The sequence below is a fragment of the Colias croceus genome, chromosome 3, assembly GCF_905220415.1.
Source record: "Colias croceus chromosome 3, ilColCroc2.1".
In the NCBI taxonomy this organism is placed as follows: Eukaryota; Metazoa; Arthropoda; class Insecta; order Lepidoptera; family Pieridae; genus Colias; species Colias croceus.
The window spans coordinates 4,468,365-4,489,843 of record NC_059539.1 but is presented as its reverse complement, the minus strand read 5'-3'; the positions used below and the strand labels follow the sequence as shown (position 1 = coordinate 4,489,843).

Genomic DNA, 21,479 nt, shown 5'->3' with positions numbered 1-21,479 from the left:
CTCTGTTAGCTACCACAATCGAGAGTTTCGTACACGAAATTATTGGGCGTCTCATCAAAATAAAGCTACAAACGGAAAATTAGCTTGATAGTAGTCACTTGCAAAAATGGGCGATGTATCCTGAACTATTACAAAATTAAAAAAAAAAAACTGCAACTTTAACAAACAAAGTTTTCCTAACATTAATTAAGATTAATGAAATCAGTCTTCTCATCGCGAAGCCGCTTGGGCTCGTAGGTTTGGGGAAACGATACCGATAACCACCATTCCAAACTATTTTTAGACAGATATACGACAAATAGGATGAAAACAAATTAGCATAAACGTATTTTTCATTTCTGCTATTTTATCCTAAGCGTCAAAATTTCTTCTGTTTCGGGAGGGAAAAAAAGTATAAGCGACAAACTATTATTAAATATTTATAGGGACAAATGTAGTATCCGCCATTTAAGTGTTTAAAGACTAACCGGAAAAAAACTGCTAAACACCAAATTAAGTCTCAAAAATGTTGCCTTTCTATATCAAACGACAATTTTGTTTTTTGAAGGCACGAGCGTAAAGTACTAAATGAAATTTAACAAAAAATTACAGCGAAGCAAATTATCTTAAACGCATATTTTTTTTATACTTGCCTTCAGGCAAAATGGTTTAACGTTAAAATATTAAAATTTTACAGGAAGCCCAAAAAGTATAAAGGTTGTTTGTATTGAAATATTTTTGATTAACTACCAAAATGCATTCCACACAAAAAAATCTGTCGTTTAAGACGAAGAAATTTGGCCTTAGTCTTTGATTTTACTACCGCCTAACCGACTTAAAGTTTAACCTAGAGATGTGTGAACTAGACCAAACGACGCAGAAAAAAAAGAGCAATTCAGCGGTATATATAAGTCCGTTCTCCAAAAAATGGCGCTTATCCCTTTTTGGCTGTAAGTCATCGATATGTAGTAGATTTATTATTATCTAGGTACCTATATGAATTCAAGTTGAAATGTTTCCATTTCCATGCAAATTATAGTCGAAACAAACACACCTTTTCTATAGATACATTGTATATTGTTATTTGTTACACTGTAATCTAATTCTTTTTGAAATCATAACTTTTTATTGAACACTGAGAGCGCAAAAGTATTGTAAGAAAGAATGTAAATTATAGAGTTTAGGTAGGTATAATATTATTATAATACACTATACAATAAAAGTACCTAACTACCCTACACAATTACAGAAAATTGTATTAATTTTTTTATAATTCCCTGTTTTACTAAATTTTATATTTCTCGTTTCGAATATTGTGCAATTGTCAATTTGCAAGTGAAAACAAGCATAAATGGGAGTGTTTTTCGTGGCGTTCGTTTAGTTTTAGATTTTCGAAATATTTTAGTGAATGATAAAAAAATATCATAGGTACACACTAAGTATATTAAAATTATTATTTCTCGAAAAAAATATTTATTGGAAATTCTTAAATAAAATAAGTGAGCTTATAAGTTTTTGATTTTTCCTTCTCATCTTCATCTCTAATCATGGGCAAGAATTATAAGAATTTTTAGACACATTTTTGTCAAACTTATTCTACACAGTGCATGTAAAGGTACATAATATTATTATACAGTTTAAACGCTGCAATTTACATTATTTTATTTTGATGGGATTCAAGCATTTGCGTCATTGAATTTAAATGCTTCGGTGAGCTCAAGTATTGTTTAAACTTGTAAAATTTTAACAAAATCATCAGAATATTGGTTAGCGATTTTCCATCACGGCAAATCTTCAATTTCTAAAAATATTATTTTAGTTTCGTCCTTTAACTTGTACTAGTAGGTACGTCATTATTTCAATAACAGCTTTGTCCCAGCCCCCATTCAGGGTTCCTTTAATTTTTTGTATTATATTTATTCACTGAAGCCATATTTAAAAAATTACCTACTACATATTTAAATCTTATATACCTAGTAGGTTTGTTTGTGTAAGTTTTAACTTTAGCTTCGAAGAAATACATCACTCGTGATGATAAATTTTTATTTCGGGTAATAATGACCCCACCATGTCAAATAAATTGTTATCAAATTCTTAAAAGTCGTAAGTTGAAAACATAATATGTTATATTATGCGCCTCATACAACAATATAACAACATGATGGTTTCGTTAATACAGGTTTACGATGTAGGTAGATACCGAATAAATTCTTAAAGTATATACCAATATATTTTTGATACTTTATTGGTAATTTATTTCTATTACACTGCGTTTTAAATATGAATGATTCGACACTATTTTTAGATGTTAGAGCGTTTTTATCATAGTGATCAATATCTTAGGTATCTATAGTTAGCGATGAATATTAAAAATATTATAGAAATAAAACATGCCAGGCTTGCATTTATAATGAAAACCCATTCATAATTTTTATGGTCAAATATCTCTTAGCAATAAAAACTAATATTAAATTGCCACAGGTTTTTAAGAGAAGAATAAAATTATGGTTAAGCAGTATAAGGAAATTGAGCATTTTTTATTTTGTGTGATTTTAGTAAGCGTCGTTCGTATTGTGTCACTTAAGATTTTATCTGTGATAATATACCGAATACATAGCACGCAATTTAATGTACTAAGGTTATTGACTGTAGTTTCTACTTGGGTAGGTTACATCTCGCATCAAGATCTTTGCAGGTTTTTTCGCCGATTCGCTGAATATGAATGTTATCTGTCTGTAAAAAGTAATTTTAAATGGTTAGATAAAATCATAGTGAATCATGTATGTATATCAATGTTTTCCTATACATATAAGAGTAGGTATTATGTTATCTTTTTCTAAGAAATATTTTTTTCTCCAAATAATCAGCATTGGAAATTTAGTCATATTTGACCTCGCCCAGTAGAATATTCAAAAATTACGAATCATTCTTAACAAACTTTTATGTTCATTATCTTACCGTAACAAATATTTGAATTCGAAAGATCTTTGACCCTTGTAGCTGATATCAGCGAAACGAATTTATACTTCTATTACAAATAAGTATATTAGAAATATGACGTAATTCAGTAATTCATTGATGAACGCCGACTTTAATAAGGGATCATATTATTTCCTCCTACGATACACATTGTATAGTATCGTAAATACTGGAAAAAATAAAAAAATGCTAATTAACTAATACTGTGTGGCACTATAAAATGTAATTATGTTAGAGAGAATCATTAATAACAATTAAATGGCGCACCACAAAGTTCTCACTAATCCCCTGAGTCTCAGCTAAGGATGGAAATTTACTAAAGAGATATTGCCTTCAGCCTTCGGGAGTACGATTTATTTATAAATATAGGTACTTGCTACCCAACTTTAATGACAAAAAAGCAAATTATCGGTTTACAGTGTTTGTAACCCTAAGCGATGAGGGTATTGGCAGAACAGAGTTGTTCGTCTAATAAATGAAAAGAATTGTATTGTTCTATTGGAAGTAAATTTATATTAATTGATTTTTAGATTTTGGATTTGATTTTAATCCGTAAAATGTATGAAGAATATAAATATTTGCCATAATCAAGATCATATTATTTGTTTCCACTGTATGTTATACCATACATCCATCACTTGGCCAGGTGGGGGTTGGAAGATGTCACATGCACAAGATTCACATGTCGAACTTTTGATTTTTGGATATGTCTCGGTCGGTTTCCTCACGATGATTTCCATTACATTTTCAAACAGTGACACAGAATAATAACTAGTAACTAGCTAGACAGTGATAATTTGGGTTATGTACTGAAAAATTAAAAAAAACTATTTATTTTTTCCACGTTCGTCTAGTCTCAATGCTCCGACGTTTCAGTTGAAATCGGAATCTTCATATAATCACGGAACCACCACCGTTTCCAAAAAATACCTATATAAGTAAACAAATATAATAAAACACAAAATAAATAAAATATAATACATAACAGAAAATTAGTGTTGCGCTGCAAAACGAATAAAATAAAGTAACAATCACATAAATTAATAACTGTTACATCTTTATGGATATACAAAGTGACCTTAGCGTAAGGAAAAAGAAACCATAAGGGGATAACGCAAAAATAGCGCACTACAATGCCTCTGTATCTCGAAATGTATCTGGTATGTTTTATTCATTCATTCACCTCCAACTTGTTATTATGATCAATCAGATGCGTTTATTTTTACGGGCCGATTGCATTTGGGCCCCACGTGCCATGCCGTTGCTCCACCGGACCCCTCGCGGTATGTCCGGTCCCGACGCGTCATTTTGTTATATCATTTCATTTTTTTGAATTTGAATCCGGCTCTTGAAATGTAACTCTTCAGTTCGTACAAAAAAAGGTCAATTAGAGGTTTGAATGATGAATCAAACTTACGGTGCATGTTTATTGTTTTGTCATTCTAATAACTAAAACTTCAGGCTTCATTTGCTTGTTCTTCATGTTATTCAGAATAATTGAATCCTCTTCTTCCTACACATTCATGTTTTATTTTCGAATCAGCAAATCTGTCTCTAATGTCTTATTTATATATTTTTATAATATTTCAAAATTATTTTGGGAATTTTTCCTCATGCAATGTTAGTGGACATTTTTATTCATCGTTAAATCTAAAAAGACAAAATCCATAATAAGTAGAAGTAAAGTATCTGTTTTAAAAGCTGAATTAGCAAAGACAGATGCTATTTATAGTTTCTGTAATTTGAAGAGAAGTTATCCAAATACAAATCCCACTCATAATTATTACAATAAATCAATAACAGCAAAATTACGTGAGGGCGTTATAATTGCCAGTTTCGTATTGGATTCACCGATCAACTCACAGTAAATCATACATACAAATATAAAAAATCTGAAAAACGTAAAAAAAAATCTTTATCTCAAGATCGACTAATAAATTAATATTCAAGGTGGTCGTTGTGGATTATAAGCAATCAAAAGACAGTTCGGCATTTCTAAATGAATGGTTTCGTTTGCTCACATATATTTATTTGCATCGGACTGATCGCAGTGAGATGGGCGGGCGGTGTCCATAGATAATAGAGGTCACGTTCTTCAGATAAACTACAGATAACACAGACACATAGTGAAGACACACGATTGTCTTCAAGTCGCAGACTTAAACGTACGGACCTATAACTATTCTTCACCTCATACTATTGAACTTGTGGAAGTTGTAAACAAACAGTTTTTAACTTTCTATCACTTTTTACCTGCTTTGTGGTAACATGGTAACAGATTTGATACATTTTTTATGACTTACAAGAACAATAATTTTATTTAAAGTACCTACTGTCTACTTCTTGCCCATAAATATTACCTAGAGCTTTATAGCATTTTTAAACTTTTGTATAATTAAATATTGTATACAATACTGATGTAAAAGATTATAAATAAGGGTCATTCTAAAATACCACTGATTAGGTAACCTATAGCTGTTAATCTCATCATATATCTTCGCCATAAAAATGCACGAAGTGTAAAATTAAATAATGTTGGAACCGTAAAACATCTTCCATGTTATATAACTATTTATAACTAGCAATGATAATAGGACGATGACAAACATAAGTTATACGATGATTTTTAATGCCTTCAATAAATCATGAGCGTACGGTGTCTCGACGACCCACCATTAACATTTTAAAGATATTATATTTAAGCGATTTCAGTTATAAGACTTATAAGTAAAATATATGTATATGTTAAGAAACGAGGAAGTTTTATGCAAATATGCTTTGCTATAAAGAAGTTTATGTAATTTAATGTGTTGAAGAAAAAGAGACGACATCTATTAAGTGTTCGATTAGACTTCTCCATAAGAGAATAATGCATATAATTATTATGTACTTGTATAGTTTTCTTCAGTATTATATAAAATGACAAATAATAACAGTTATGTCTCGAAGAAATGTAAGTAACCGAAGAAATGTAAGTAAGACTTGAGAGTATTGTTTTCCGTTGACACCACGTTCATAGTAACTCGGTATATTCTGACCCCGAGGTTAACGTGATTTATACTCTTTAGAATTACAATATTTCAGTTTAGTTGGTAAATTAATATATATTTTAAATAAAAATAAAGGCATATTTTTCATTATAAGCTCGTGATATTTTGTTAAGAGCGATGTAAGTAGGTAGGTTAATTTAACTTATATAAACAAATCGAATTGAGACTCATTATTGTTTAAACAATAAATATTAATTATTTATTCGTTAAAATGTCGATAATAGTTTGACAACAAAAAATGCGCTGCGCTTCTCTATCTGCGCGGGTCCTTTTTTTTCGAAAATATGAAAACTTCATTGCCTTATTGATGAAAATGTGGAAGTACATACCTACTACATACTCATTTACTAACATTTAAGTACCGAGTACTTCCATTTTATTATTATGTTTCTCGGTTCCATAATACTCGGGTACCACCAGAAGGACGGTACCCGGACCTTTGGAAGGCTTACGTGGGGACACGGATCCAACACGCATTATTATTAATTATTATAGATAATAGATCCGGTTCATGCTACAGTTCTTTATCGAGACACTAACTTTTATGGTGACTATAAACCTGAATGAGAAAAAGAAACATTGTTTTTGTTTTAAGTGTCATACCTATATTTATTTCACACCTCATTTTAACATAAATAAAACTTTTATTATGCGTTTAACATACTTTTTATTTTATGTTTTTATAACAGACCTCGATTTAACAATGCTCTCTATGCCCACTCATAGGTTACATGTTAAAAACATATTTAAAAACTCCAGGCCTAAATAAATGTCACGAGGTAGAGTCGTAACCGTTCTCGCAGTTCCGTCCAAAGCAGCACGATGGAACAGAGTGGGGTTTTAGTCGGTAAAAATCCGACATAACCGCACGGCTCCATCCCCGGGAGATGGGGGTATCTAAGAAGATTTCCCCACTATAAAAAAGGCCTAAATAAATGTCTTATATCACAAAGCATCTACAAATAAAAAATTTACATCCGTCATTACTGAATTTTGCAAACTTTCACCTGCAACAGTGTATAATATGTATAAGTAGGTATATTATATGTATAAGACACCTTCGTAATATCTAGAAAAAACTGGTGACATTTACTTGGTTCTCTGAAAGCAATAAATAACATAAATACAAACTTTCCTTCATCGGACACCAGACTATAAATAATGGAATTTCGCGCAAATAAAGCCTTAGTAATTGCAATAAAACATTGCCTTTAGTTTTATATAAAAACGTGGGTTTCACGAAACATGGCACCTAATTAACGTCACTTATTCTCCGTGCAGTGAATAAAATACATTACTTAGTACACATGACCACTATATATGGATAAATTGCACATTCTTAACGTTTTTCTTCCACAATACTCAATAGCTCTTTATGTACATTGAATTGATGTTATTGGTTTTGTATCGAAAACTTGTATCGTGGGTTGTACTTATTCTTTTTTTTTTTCGAAGTTATAGCGCGATAACCCCAGAATTTAATAGAAATCGGTATTTTTTTCAATGATTTGTTCTTAGAAGCAATACAATAATTAACGATACTTTTCCTAAAAAGAAAATTTAAGTAGTTACTTACGAGCAAAATATTTTATACTTACTGCAAATTAATAAAGCTTTGAGTTAGGACAATATTTTTAATTTTATATCAAGAAAATAAACACTTTATAATAAGACTAGGTACCTATATCGATTCTTGAAATCATATTTAAGCTACTTATATTCATAACAAACTATAATCCAGGTATCTATTAATTTTACTTACTATTATATAATATAGGTACCTACCTATGTAAGTTATTAATGAAAATTAACATAAACTTTCCTCAAACCCATCTCTACCTAATACCTATACCTAGGTAAATACAATCATTATTTGATGCTGGCATTAAACCTTTTAATTTAATTCGTTATTGATGGTTCAATCTGAACCTATACTTTGCCTAATAGCGGATGCTTTCTTGATGGTGAATCGTGCAAAAATAGCCAATATCCACGTTGGCGTTAAGTGCTAGACGACAGTCGAATAAACAGAGAGCCGGCCGCGGCGGCTCAAGGGCGCACGCGTTTTTGTATCTAGTGGAACATCCCACGCCCCGCAGCACTCATGCGCTGATACATGACCACTTACCAAACCGAATCATTGCTGATAATATAAATATTTTATTGAATCTTACTTTTGCACAAATTATCAGCGAGGCCACAGAGAAAACGACCATACTACCCAGAAATACGCCATACGGCATTCGTCAGTTTTTCCACTAGGCACAACGTTGATAGTTATGATACATGGTTTTTTGCCGCTGCTATCCACTAATAGCTCTTATCAATATTTATCGATTCGATTTTGGTAATGAAAATGTCAAATCTTAATTGATGTTACACAAATCATAAGACTGGATTTTCATAAGAGAAATACTTATTTGCATTTTATTAACGAACAAAAGATGAATTAACTTATCCCTACGAAATTATTTATCAAAAATCATACAATATATACCTACTAATAGGTAATTATAAGATGGGGTAGAGTAGGCTAGACTAGGTTTTTTAAAACTAAACCAGAGTTACGTATGGTAGATAAGGGTGGTAAATCATATATAGTTTATTTTGACAAAGCATGATTTAGACTTGAAGCAAATTGCTTCTAAACCACTTTCCAATGAACATTTTTCTCACGTAAAATATAAGGTTTTAGAAATAGATTATGTTGGAATGATGAATTTTTCTATCCATTTATAAGAAAAGGACGCCGTAAGTTAGACACTGATTAAATTTTTTTGGAACCTTTCAGAAAGAAATATGATAATATAGAGTTTCTGTTTACTAGAAATAAATGAAACGCTTAATGTTTATGAAGTTTTATTTTAATTGACTAACACACTCAATAAGCTAGGTATGTCTAATGATCAATATAAAATTATAGAGCGTAAGTATAATTAATTAATTATATGTATAAGCAACGATTTAATTTATTTATTAAATTTCCAAATATAAACAGTAAGTATATTGACATTTTCAACAGAAAAAATAAACTACTACGTTATTTAGGTACCTTATAACAATTATTCTAAAACATTGCCCAATTTTTATGTTTTCAGCGCATCACGTTGGCTTTCTGATTTGATACAAATAAAACAAATTATTTGCTGAAATTAATAGTCAAATACATACAGAATATGATACAAATTATTATTGGTGGTAATCTATCTTAATACTGAACGTTTTCAAGTGCAAACGCCACTACAAATAAACCAAATGCATTGCGTAATGAGATATGCAACGTTTGGTTACGTTGCAACGTCTAATTAGAAGTGATAAGCATGTGGGTCGAGAGATTTGTAGATCAACGCCCAACACCTACGATTATACTCATACCTACCTATTCGAATAATACCCTTGTCCCTTTACTATTTACTGCTATTACAAGAATTCCAATTTTAGGAGCGACAGATGTCCGAAACAAAAACCTTAACTAAATATTTCTGTATTCTCTGTATTATGTATTTGAAAGTAGTTGTCCACCTTTAGTTGTGAAGGTTTTTCTTACATACAAAACGAACAACTGAAAGGGGTTGAATTGAATAGCAATACTTAAAGACAGCGAAAATTCAAATTATATGTATATAGGTACTATGTCTATGAAGTTGTCGATAAATTTAGCGAGACGTAATTTAACATTACCAAAAGAATTGTTTCTTAAAATATACTTACATAGAATCGTAATAAAAGAAAGCTCGAAAACACCTTTCACGAATCTATCAAATACCTAGTAATATTTAATTTCTTTCTGCTCTAGCGAATAATAATTATTGAAAGCGAGGTAATAAATATAAGGTACCTATTGTGTCTTGTCGTATTTTCTTTCTTTTGTTTGCAAATTTAAATTCGAATATTCGTACATTAACACTATTATTAGGCCTTGAACTTTAATTCGGTCTAGGTAAATAGCATGCGGGTGCTATATCTGAATACGCACCTAGTCAGTTCGGATGTTCCAAATGCTTGTTTCCGCATTAAGCCCCAGTGCCGCAGACACTCTCAATAATTTTAAATCATACAAATTGTTATACCCCAGAAATGTTTACACTGATATTAAATCACGCTTGGGTAAAAATGAAAGTATTAGGGTGAGCCGGAATAAGATTATAGAGACGGTTTTTCACGAATTCTATTAATGAAAAAGTTTACCTATGTCCAAACATAATGTGTAACTTTAATCTTCGATCACAATGAAATGAAGGAAAACCGGTTCATTTTTCATTTATTCAAATAAATATAACATTGAGAGGAAACCGTTTAGGACTAATTTGAGAAAACGAAAATGTGTGAATTCCGGAAGTATAGCTTCCTATTTCCCTTGTATTTTTAAGAGCTTGTTTTTATACGCTTGATTGATATTATTACTGAAATCAAAATAATCATTGGATACAGGATATTCATTTAGCTACGTTTGTATTTGTTTATAGTAACGGTCGATAATTACTGTTTATATTATTGTGGAGTAACTAATGTGAAATAAAAGTTCGTCTAAATTCTATAATGTACTTCGTACACTCACTAAGATTTTTATCAACATTTTGAAAAAGCCATAAGACTAGGTAGCTAATGGAAGAAATACTTATAATTAGGTATCTAATTAAGTATCCATTTTCAAGGGAAAAGCCACAACAAGTTATGCTACTAAAAAAAAATTAAATGAAAAAGTTTTATGGATAAGGAAAAATCACATAGGCAGAAATATTATCACTTCACTCTTACCGTTAATTACGCCTTCCTTCAATTGAACACTGAACAGTTGTCTGTCCTTAGAATGTCCTAAGTCCTAGATATGACCGCCTTAAATAGGTGTCCTTAGTATGAGCATAATCTCATGTAACATACGCTTGAGTGCTAGGTCACTATTCTATTGCTATTTTATAAAATTTATTATAATGTATTAGGTATTTAATTTCAATGAACTCAACAATTTTAATTAATTTAATTGAAAAAACTACATACATTTCAATATATGTATACCTATAGGGCAAACAGACTATCTGTCCGTATTTGTACTCGCTACAAACAGCGTAAAACAATGGCCCTTTAATCCAGTTTTAAATCTATAAATATATTTCACGTTAAAGCAATTCTATTTGCTAAACGTTCATTTCGCACATATAACTGCCAAATAAACAACAAGTGCAGTCATTATATTAAGAGAAAATCAGGGCAGCACCAAAATAATCTGTGCTGAGTTTTATTGTAACATAAACTGCTATAAGCCATTTCGTAAACCACAATATACAATTGTATGTCGAATTGCATTACAATAAATCTTAAACATTTTAAGTGTAAGATGAAACTACGGTCGATGTAGCCATACAATTTATTAAAGGCCGTGTTAACCTTTGCAGAAGATTTACTGAAAAGAAACGTTTATATTGAAAGGAGTTGTAGGTTCACGGATTGATGAGATAATAAAGCGTTCATTTTGACACCAATCTGGTGTTTATTATTTGGGACAAATGCGACCCGCCGCCTGTAACCCGACACCATGCCGTCTGTCGACCGACACCACTCATCTTGTTTGATCTACTGAGAGCTTTTTAAACTTTTTATGTCATAGTTTAGTGTGCTTTAAGCGCCTTTATTGCTGTATAAACATTTCAGGGATTATTCTTCGACTGCGGCGGAGACATTATAGGATTCCGTGTTTTGACAGTCCAGTTCAACTACAAAACTATTTTTGTAGCTTTCAATAAGACATATTTGAAAACTGTGAAGTGATTTAACAAATACGGCACGTTCTCTCGAAAATATAACATTGCACAAATAGTTTGTTGTAGGTAGCCAGCATTAACAGAAGCTCTCTAAATGTTATCGAGAGCGCCGATAGATTTATTCTGATAAGATAAACAAAACAACAAATCAAGGGCTCGTCTTGTATTGTATATTTTTACCTTCAACGTTTAAAGTTCTCAATATATTGTTGATGTTAATTAATGAAATATATTTAATTTGTTAAATAGTAGGTACCTAAGTAGAGTATCTCTTCACATTAAGATCGATCGTTATGTCTTGTTATGTACTTACATACTTACAAATAATAATATTGCTCCAATGAATTCGAAAACATCTTATCGCCTGCAAGAAACCGTTTATATTTATTTAAATAAATGAAGGGATGCTCCACTGTCGTCTACTCTATGGCAGCGTTAAGCGGTCGGATTTTTAAATAAACATTTTTAATGATCGGCCCGCGCTCCGCCAGGTGTACGCAGACGGTCCGGCCCCACTCTCCTCAACCCGAATCCTTCCCACTTCTTTTGTTCCTATTCATAGAATTCCCTGACATGACCTGTAACAATAATCAAATTATGATTCCAAGGAAGTGAGCCATTCACCATTTTACCGAGCTACTCAACGTCACTCTTATTAATGTTGATGACGTCCAAACGATACCATTAATCATTGAAGTATAATTTAAAATTGGTATCCGCTACTTGTTGTATTTAAAAATTATTTAAAGATGTTACATCCGCTATGTTATTATTTTTCAATATGGTAAATATTTATTTATCGCTTTCCTCACAAAATATATTCATAAACAATCTTAGACAATATTATCCTCTTGTAATAAAAACGAATCATCTAACTGTTTCACATTATAATAAATACACATTATACAGTTGCTCATAATTTTTAATTATATCAATAAATTGTTGATATCTATAAAACTGTTTCGTAATAAAAGAGAAATGGAGCTTCATTATCCTATATGTATATTATTATCACGAGTAAGGTCAATAGTTATCTAGCCATAATGTATTGTCTTCGATATTTCATATGCCAGGAAACAATAACATCAAAAATGGGAAGAAACAATTTCTTACCTACTACTGATTTATATTACCTATATGATTGAGACAAATGGATAACATTTATGTAATCAGCACGTGTATTGTTCGAAACAAAAGGAAGATATATAAAGGCTAAAAATACAACTACAGATTTAACTACACCTTAAGGCTATCGTTACGAAGCTTTAACTATCGCAATTTAACAAGTGGCCAGTGTGGGCGTTAGAAATAAACCTCTGATTATATTAAATAGACTGTCAAAAGTCGAAAGGGAAATGATGTATTGTCCAAATAACGTTTTGATTTTAATGGAGCAACCCTTATTATAAATAGATATTAAATAATGGAAATCATTGTTATTTAATAAAATGCCCACTTCCACGATAAGCTGTGTCCCTGTTAATAAATGTTCGTAGGTAGTTCGATTAAAAATAAACTAAAAGTTATTAATTATAAATGAAATAAAAATTAATATTTTTTAAATAAATTAACATAATATTGTAGAGCCTAGAGTGGCAAACCGCAAATCTATTCCCATTGGCGCTACAGTTGTTAATTTTCATTAAAAAAGCGACTTGTAGTAGTTTATAAATTATATAGGTACCCATTTTTTTTCTGAGATCCTGAGCATTAGCCCTTGGATTAAACGTTAACAGGAACAAAACTTTCAACACTTGTTGAAAGTTGTTGAAAAACTTTTAACACTTGTGGTTGGAAACAGATTTTTGAAACAATTCTGAATTGAACCTGACTAAAATACTGAAGGCACCTAAAACCTCTGCCTACAATTCACTTGTTTACTGTACTGATTATGTTATTATCTATAATTTATTATTGTGTCGTTAACATATTCCTTACATAATATTTTGTAATATACATTTAAGTATATTGTCATTAATAATCCTTTCATTTTAGAGAATGGCACAATACATTAAATAATTATTCAAATTCAGCTGGCATCGCTTGAGGCTGCAATCTGACGCCATCTCTGTGCAATGACACTGATCCGTATCGATCACATTTTACTTCGACCACAATAACCGTCTCGTTAACTATGCCCGTTAGATAAATGCTTGTTTATTGTGCAATACACCATGACTATAGCTTAAGAACACGGATATTATTACATGTAAGTAATAGCTTGAATAAGAAAATAACTTCTAGTTACTTACACTGATTTACATTACCAATACTCGCTTGGCTTTATGTTTCGACTTTGTTATATTTTTGTATTTTATCTTAATGCATCAAATATGACATCTCAAGTATATAAATGTTTTCCCTCGTAATAAATGTAGTTAAAAACGATTCAACATTGAATTTTTAACTTGATTCACTTTGTCTGATTTCATAAATATCTCGGAGTTGCCACTAAAAAGCATCTTATATCATATTTAAGACGATAAAAAGAATATAAAATGTTCTAATGTACTCCATTTGTGCCAGTTTATCAATCGATATAAGTTACGTCTAATAAATTTATTTCTCAAAGCTCCAGATATCATTTTATGTGTTACCAAATTTTATTGTGCACCATAAAATTGATTTTACTACCGAGTTAAAAAGTCTGCATTATTTTGTTCACGTGTATGGTAAATCATGAGTTAAGTACGGTGTTCGAAGAGTCATATCATTGTTATTAATTATTTAGTAATCATAAGAATTATTCAGTGAACATAAAACTTCCATACGTAAAGTGTTGCATACCATGTGTAAAGTGGCAACTCTATGCCTTTATAAAAAATATGGTATTTTATGGTGAAAGCTCCAGAAAACCTACTTTATCTTGTACTGAGATCGAGGTTCCAAATCTGATTCACCTATAATGTTCAGCAACAGGTATAATAAAGGACGAGCTTGTATAACCAGTAGCAGCAATTCCACGCGGGATTCCCAGAAATCCATGCGAATAAGCAATTTCATGAGGACAAACATCATCTAAATCAGATCGCCAATTAATATACGACACTATATACGTAGGCGAATGCGTGATTTAAAAAAGAATCAGAGGATATTGAGCTTGATATTGACCAGAATAAATAAGAGTATTAAAGTATTATTTAGGCTGTTGTTTACGTGTCGAGTAGCTAGATGCTTATAATAGACCTCTGAAAGTGCCCAAATAACGTCGTTCGTTTCAGTCAATTTTATGGTTAAGAAATATTGTATTACTATTTATGTAGGAATAATTTTATTGTCAGGTTTTGATTTACAATGTACAAGACTTAACAAGACACGTCGAGATGTACTGTTGTGTAATGCTCGTTAGTAAAGATGGATGATGTAAATTGCATTCCTAATCAGTTACGTTGAGATCTTTTAAAGAATCATTCGAGTTGTTATTGTAAAGTAATGGTTTATCGATATTTCATTATGTTTGTTATGATGATACATCGTAACGTCGGGCTCGCCAGAGTGCGGCCATGCTCTACGATAAGATGTCCAAAATAACTATATTGAACATCTCAAACGCTCCAGATAAAACAACTACATATACAATTTAATATAACGCAATTCTTAATTATATAATATGGTTCTTAGATGTTCATAAGACGTTCAAAGTGTTGTGAATTGTGAAACTACGAATTTAAGACAGAATTATAATATATTAAAGGTTTATTTTTATTTTTCCAAGCCCACACTAAGATTTATTGCGTAGAAAATAGGTAGAACACTCGTACGTATACCTAATGTAGATTTCCATAAATCTGTAAAATGCAATAGGAACGTGGTATTTACTTACATGGGAAATAAATCAATATTCTGAACGCGTTGGTTAATTAATATTTTAATGTATTCTAATTAGTAGCATGAATCTCCTGTTAAACGTTATTTGGCATGGACAGCGGGTAGCAAGGTCCACGATGAGGTCGTGTAGAGGTATTTTTAATGCGTTCTGAGGAATACATTGTTTACTTGCATGTGTATCATATATAAATATATTTTCCACTAGCGTAAGTTAACGATTGTAACATTGTTTGGAGATTCCCTGATCCAATTTAACTGTAACACAAATATTTCATAAGTATTTACATAATACAGTTTTCGCGCTTGCTCTACATTAAGTGGGTATAGTTTCTTTTGATTTATTCTTTTTTTCTTTTAAGCTCTATATTTTCCATATAGTTAATATGGATATTCTTTTGTTGATAATGAAATTCACGTGTCACTAGATACAAATATTTATTTTAAAATCTTTCATCTTATTCATGTATCATTTTTAATAATACGTCTTTAATAATTAATTTGAAAACATACATAAATGGAGGAATTAACGGTGAAGCAAAATTATTCAAAAATATGTAAATTGAGCCTTAAAATAACGAATTTCTGTAGAATTTATAATAAGTATTTTTGAATTTTGAATTTATATTGAAATGAGCGTAATCTCCAGCATAAGGATGAGTTTAAAATTCAATATGTATCTGAGCTTCAATTTCTCGTGAACATGTAACGTATACGAGTAGGTACGCCTCACTTATACGCTTCCTGAAAGCATTTTATACAAAGAAACCTTGTTCCTTACGAACCGACTGTTCATGACACACACACATTGCTATGAAGTCGAATAAAGTTAGGATTTAGCCAGATAATACACTCACTATAGGTATTATCCACAATAATTATCTACGAAATATTTCATTTTCCTCCTGGGAGGTTAATCCAAAGTCTCTACCGAATCGAAATCTGCTTAATCAATTTATTTTTATTCTAAAAACATGAATGAAATGAATAAACAGATTATGATTTAGGAAATATGGTATGAGATACGTAATAAAAAATGATTTAGTGTCTCTCTAAAGACTCTCAACTCTTACCAGACTTGTATTGAAATATGTATACGCAATGTGTCAATATGTAATTGAAATAAACCAATATTGAAGGTATTGCACCTACGACGTCGACATCATACCTAATAGATATATTAACTTATAACCAATAGTTAAACTAAATCGGATTATTGAAAAATTTATTAATTATAGATTGTTTAATTTTCATTTCTATAAAAAAGTATTACACTATTGTTAAATAAATGAAATAATATTTATGTATTTGCTTTTAGACGCAGCGGCAGAAATCGGAAAAGCGGGCACGAGTGGCTCGAGAGGAAGCGCGCCCTAAACTTTTCATTCAAAATACAACCAGTAAGTTTACATTTTATCGTAATTCTATGGAATTATTTGAGCCTTCATGTCTTTTAATTTTTTATAGATAGAAAGAAAATGAAATAATTGCTCATAAAGTTAATGAATAAAATGGATTTTTTCTAATGATAATGAACGATAACTTACGATTTCAGTAAGCGTTATCCCCGGCGGTTGTGAATCATCATCATGCGGTGGTCCAGATTTTGGTTGTATTCAGGCGTTTAACAATACCTATCACTACTGCGTTTGTACCTCAAATGGTCAATTAGTAAGAGAAGGAGAAGAAGAAGCCTGTCCAAGAAGTACAGGTGGAGAATATAATTTTTTTTCAAACCATATTTTCAATTTATCCCTTTGCTGTTTTATATTTTTAATTTACTTTCAAAATATTTTGAAAATAAAGAATATTATGTCAAAATATTTACTAGTTTTAAAAATATAATTTTGTAATTTGAAGAGTTAAAAATGCTTAGTAAAATGTATATCAACTTCCAGTGCCACTAACGCAAAGCAAAGCAATCCACAACGTCATCCCACCGTCAAGACCGTCAAATGCGACAGGCCCCAGATTCCCGTCGACACCGGCCCCAGCACAAGTAAGACAATCCATCACTATTATATCTTATCATCTTATCTATCATGCTACAATGTTGTCTTATACAAACACTGCGATTAGGACAAGAATAGATTTTTAACCCTACCTCACTTTATTTACGTCCTGTATGTACATTGTACATATTTAAATGTATGTAATATGTATGATGGGGTAAGGTAACTATACCTTATGAAATATTATGATATAATAAATACATAAATGAATATATGTATTATATATATGTAAATTTTTTCGAGAACAAACGAATATTAAATAATGGTTATTTTTTCTGGCGTTCAAGCACTTTATTAAAAGCTTTCTGGCAGACAGACGGGATACAAAATATGAAATCAGTGTTTTTCCATGGTCACTGATAAATATTCATACAATCGTGATAACGTTTGATACCGACCCGTCACTTTGGCGTTCACCAAATTAAGAGAAAATAGGTCACTCAATACCTACGATAATTGAGAATGGCAAAATGGTTGCCTCACTAATAGATATAGAATTAATATAAAATATTTTCTCAGGGAGCCAAGTCTCTGGAGAGCAGCGAAATACTTCCTGCAACAACGGGAACCGACCCTTCGTTCATCGGCTCAGGAATCCATGCCAGTGCTAGCGCCCCAGTCATCGTGAGCATGATCGCTGGCTGCTTCCTATTGATCCTCATACCGATCGTTATCTTCTACCTCAGAAAAAGGATATGCAACGTCGATGGCAAAGTAAAACCGGTAGGAAGAAACTTTATCACGTCAGCTTCAGCTTTACATCTAACAACTTTCATTCCATTTCTCATACTAACACCCGATTGAATGCTCACTTAATCTCGTCACCTTAGTCATACGTGGTTGACGTCGCTTTGCAATTGTCAGCTTAGTATACATTATGTTTGTAGCGTGTACGACCAGGCGAGCCTCTGCTTGCTGAACGGTATATAACGAACCCGCAGTACGGCGTGTGCGGAGCGGCGACGGTGGCTTCGCTGGCGTCAGCGCCGGGGTCGCCGGCGCCGATCCATGCCAGTGAAACCAACGAGCCACAGGTCACCCTGCTGGAACGTAGCGCCCTCACATTCCTAGAAGAAGTTGGAGAAGGATGTTTCGGGAAAGTTCATAAAGGTGAATTAATAAAAATATTAAACATTCGTTTACATAATTATTGAAATCCTTTAAAAAATCTCTAGATTCTTGTCCCGTTAATATGTTCGACACTAGGATTTAAATTATACTTATTTTTATAAAAATCTTTTTACAAAAATAAGTAATCTATGTTTTCGCCTATTTTAATTACAAATTTCATCCAATTCGGTGCTGCAGTTGTAAAAGCATAAAAGGTGGTCAGTTTGTTAAACATAATATTTCATTTGAAATATTGTAATCATGTACTACTTATTTTATGAGTAGATAAACGAGCATTTTAGTTATCAAGTAAACTACCACAATAATAACTAAGTAGATATAACAATTAACGTTTTAATAATTCTTCGACTTTCAGGTGTTTTGCGTATTAGCAATGGTGAACAAGTTGTAGCTATAAAAGTATTGAAAGAGAGTGCCGGTCGCAGTGCAGAAGAAGACTTCGTCAGAGAGGTGTCCATAATGTCCACGTTCCGACATCCAAATATTTTGAGCTTGGTTGGAGTAGTGTATAGAGGTTAATATTCTTATTAATTTTGCAATAATAATTTTTGCTCTTTTTGAATTTTCCATACTTACCAAAATTTATATCTTCTTTTTCCAGATGATATAAACGCTAGTCCTTGGATGGTATTTGAGTATATGGAGTGGGGAGACTTAGCAGGAGTTCTAAGAGGATCCAGAGGCGGCGGGAGGGCTGGACCTACCTTAGTTGAAGCAGCATTACTCCACATAGCTCTACAAGTCGCACATGGCATGCAATATTTAGCTTCAAAAAGATTTGTCCACAGGGACCTAGCAGCTAGAAATTGCTTAGTGGGAGCAAATCTAGCAGTTAAAATAGCTGACTTTGGCATGTCTCGTGATGTGTACACGTGTGATTATTACAAAATGGGTGGTGAACGCCCGATGCCAGTCCGGTGGATGTCACCAGAAAGTATAGTCTACGCACGCTTCACTCATGAATCCGATGTCTGGTCTTACGGAGTTGTGCTTTGGGAAATTTATAGTCGTGGAAAGCAACCATACTATGGATGTAATAATGACGATGCCACAAAACGTATCATCAACGGAATATTACTGGTTCCTCCGGACGACTGCCCGCAATTCGCTTGCAGGTTAATGAGGGAATGTTGGGCAACAGATCCTCGAAATAGGATCGGCTTTGATGAAATATGTAGAAAACTAGAAGTAGCCGCAGCGGCAAGTGGAAGTAATACTCAAATAAGATTACCCCGACCTCCGCCTCCGCCTCAAGATTCAACTGGATATTTAATTCCTACTAAACCACCGTGCAATGCAGAATATTTAAAACCACTTCCCGACTTAGATCCCGATTCGGATTCCAGTGAAGACGAGGACATTGACGACTACACCTGACGTCCAGCTTCAAAACCAGAGTCTCAGTATGTGCCGCGCACTTCGCCACTGGCTGTACAAAATTTTACCACCTTCACATTTACATCTCGTGAGAATATTGAACATTTTGACTGTTAATCGTATAACGTAACGAGAGGTTTGTGGAGGAAATACTCAACTATTTTAGTGTGATATTGTATATAATATAGTTATATATGAATTGTATGTGTATGAGATAAAGTAAATATGAGTATACGTATATTAATGTATCAAATGTGCCATAGCATTACCAAAAAAATATATGCTTATCTACCTACTACAAATAATTTCATTGGATATGGAAATTTATATAAATAATTGTATTTTTAAGCTACAGTACTTTGTAAAATTGTGTTGTAAGTATATTATCGATTTAAAATTATTATATTATGATCTGAATATGTACCTAAATAATCAATATAATTTAATCATTACTTACCTATTACGTTGATTCTGCGGGTAAAAAATATTTATTTATACTTAATTTGTATAGCTGTACGTTTTAATATTAAATTTATAGGTAGGTAATGTAATATTATAGATATTATATTGTAATAAAAATTTAATAATTGGGAATCTATGGGTACAAGATTTGTGTGAAATTTAGCATAATAAAATTGTTGTTTAATTGTAATTGCTATTCAGGTAATTTAGTAAAAGTCGAATTATTGTAAATTTGGAACTTACTATTATACCTACTATAATACAAAATATACCTAAGTATGTACCTAACCAACAAGACATCACCCATATTTGTGAAATTATCGAACCTAACTTTCTATGTGTATTACAAAAAATGCATTTGTCTGTATGATTTAACGTCGAACAATATTTTTTTATTTAATATTTTTTTGTTAAATAATGTTATAATGTAGCTTCAAAAAGCCAATAGTGGGAATGTCAATAATCAATATAAACATACCTGAGGCTGACCATAATAACTAGGTGTACTTATACTGTGCCAATTTGTGAAAATTCATGAAATGTAAAAATTATCTGGATTTTCGAATTAAAAATTATATCTATCATTTAACACGATGAAATTGGTTTCATTCTCAGTCCTTCGGCCTACCTAGTAGTAGTTCCTACTGTTTGTATCCCTACATCCTTTATCAATGCAAGCACCAGTCTCAAGATAGTTGACTGTGTCTAGTTTGATTTGGAAAGCAGTCTAGGTATTGTTCATTTTTTCTATATTGCTGTAGGAACCTACACAGTACCTACCAAAAATAAGGGCTCGCCGCTGATAAATTCATTCTCCATTATTTCAAATGACCGCCTCCTTGGTACAGTGGTTGACGCGTGAGCGTAATACCGAGGGGTCCTGGGTTCGATTCCCGGTGGAGACG

At 31.9% G+C, this 21,479-nt stretch overlaps 1 protein-coding gene across 2 annotated transcripts in view; it reads left to right on the top strand.

Annotated features, from left to right (window-relative positions):
- Nucleotides 1–21,168, top strand: part of LOC123706137 (BDNF/NT-3 growth factors receptor-like) — a 29,063-nt gene extending 7,895 nt beyond the window's left edge. The window contains exons 2-8 of one of the 2 annotated variants that reach the window (XM_045655299.1): nt 16,911–16,992; nt 17,148–17,303; nt 17,491–17,591; nt 18,124–18,327; nt 18,492–18,714; nt 19,091–19,249; nt 19,337–21,168. In XM_045655299.1, the coding sequence (XP_045511255.1) occupies nt 16,911–16,992; nt 17,148–17,303; nt 17,491–17,591; nt 18,124–18,327; nt 18,492–18,714; nt 19,091–19,249; nt 19,337–20,112 (1,701 nt within the window). In that variant the 3' untranslated portion in view covers nt 20,113–21,168. The remainder of the gene's footprint in view (nt 1–16,910; nt 16,993–17,147; nt 17,304–17,490; nt 17,592–18,123; nt 18,328–18,491; nt 18,715–19,090; nt 19,250–19,336) is intronic. The other variant, XM_045655301.1, reaches the window with a different exon arrangement.
- Nucleotides 21,169–21,479: the final 311 nt, after the last annotated feature.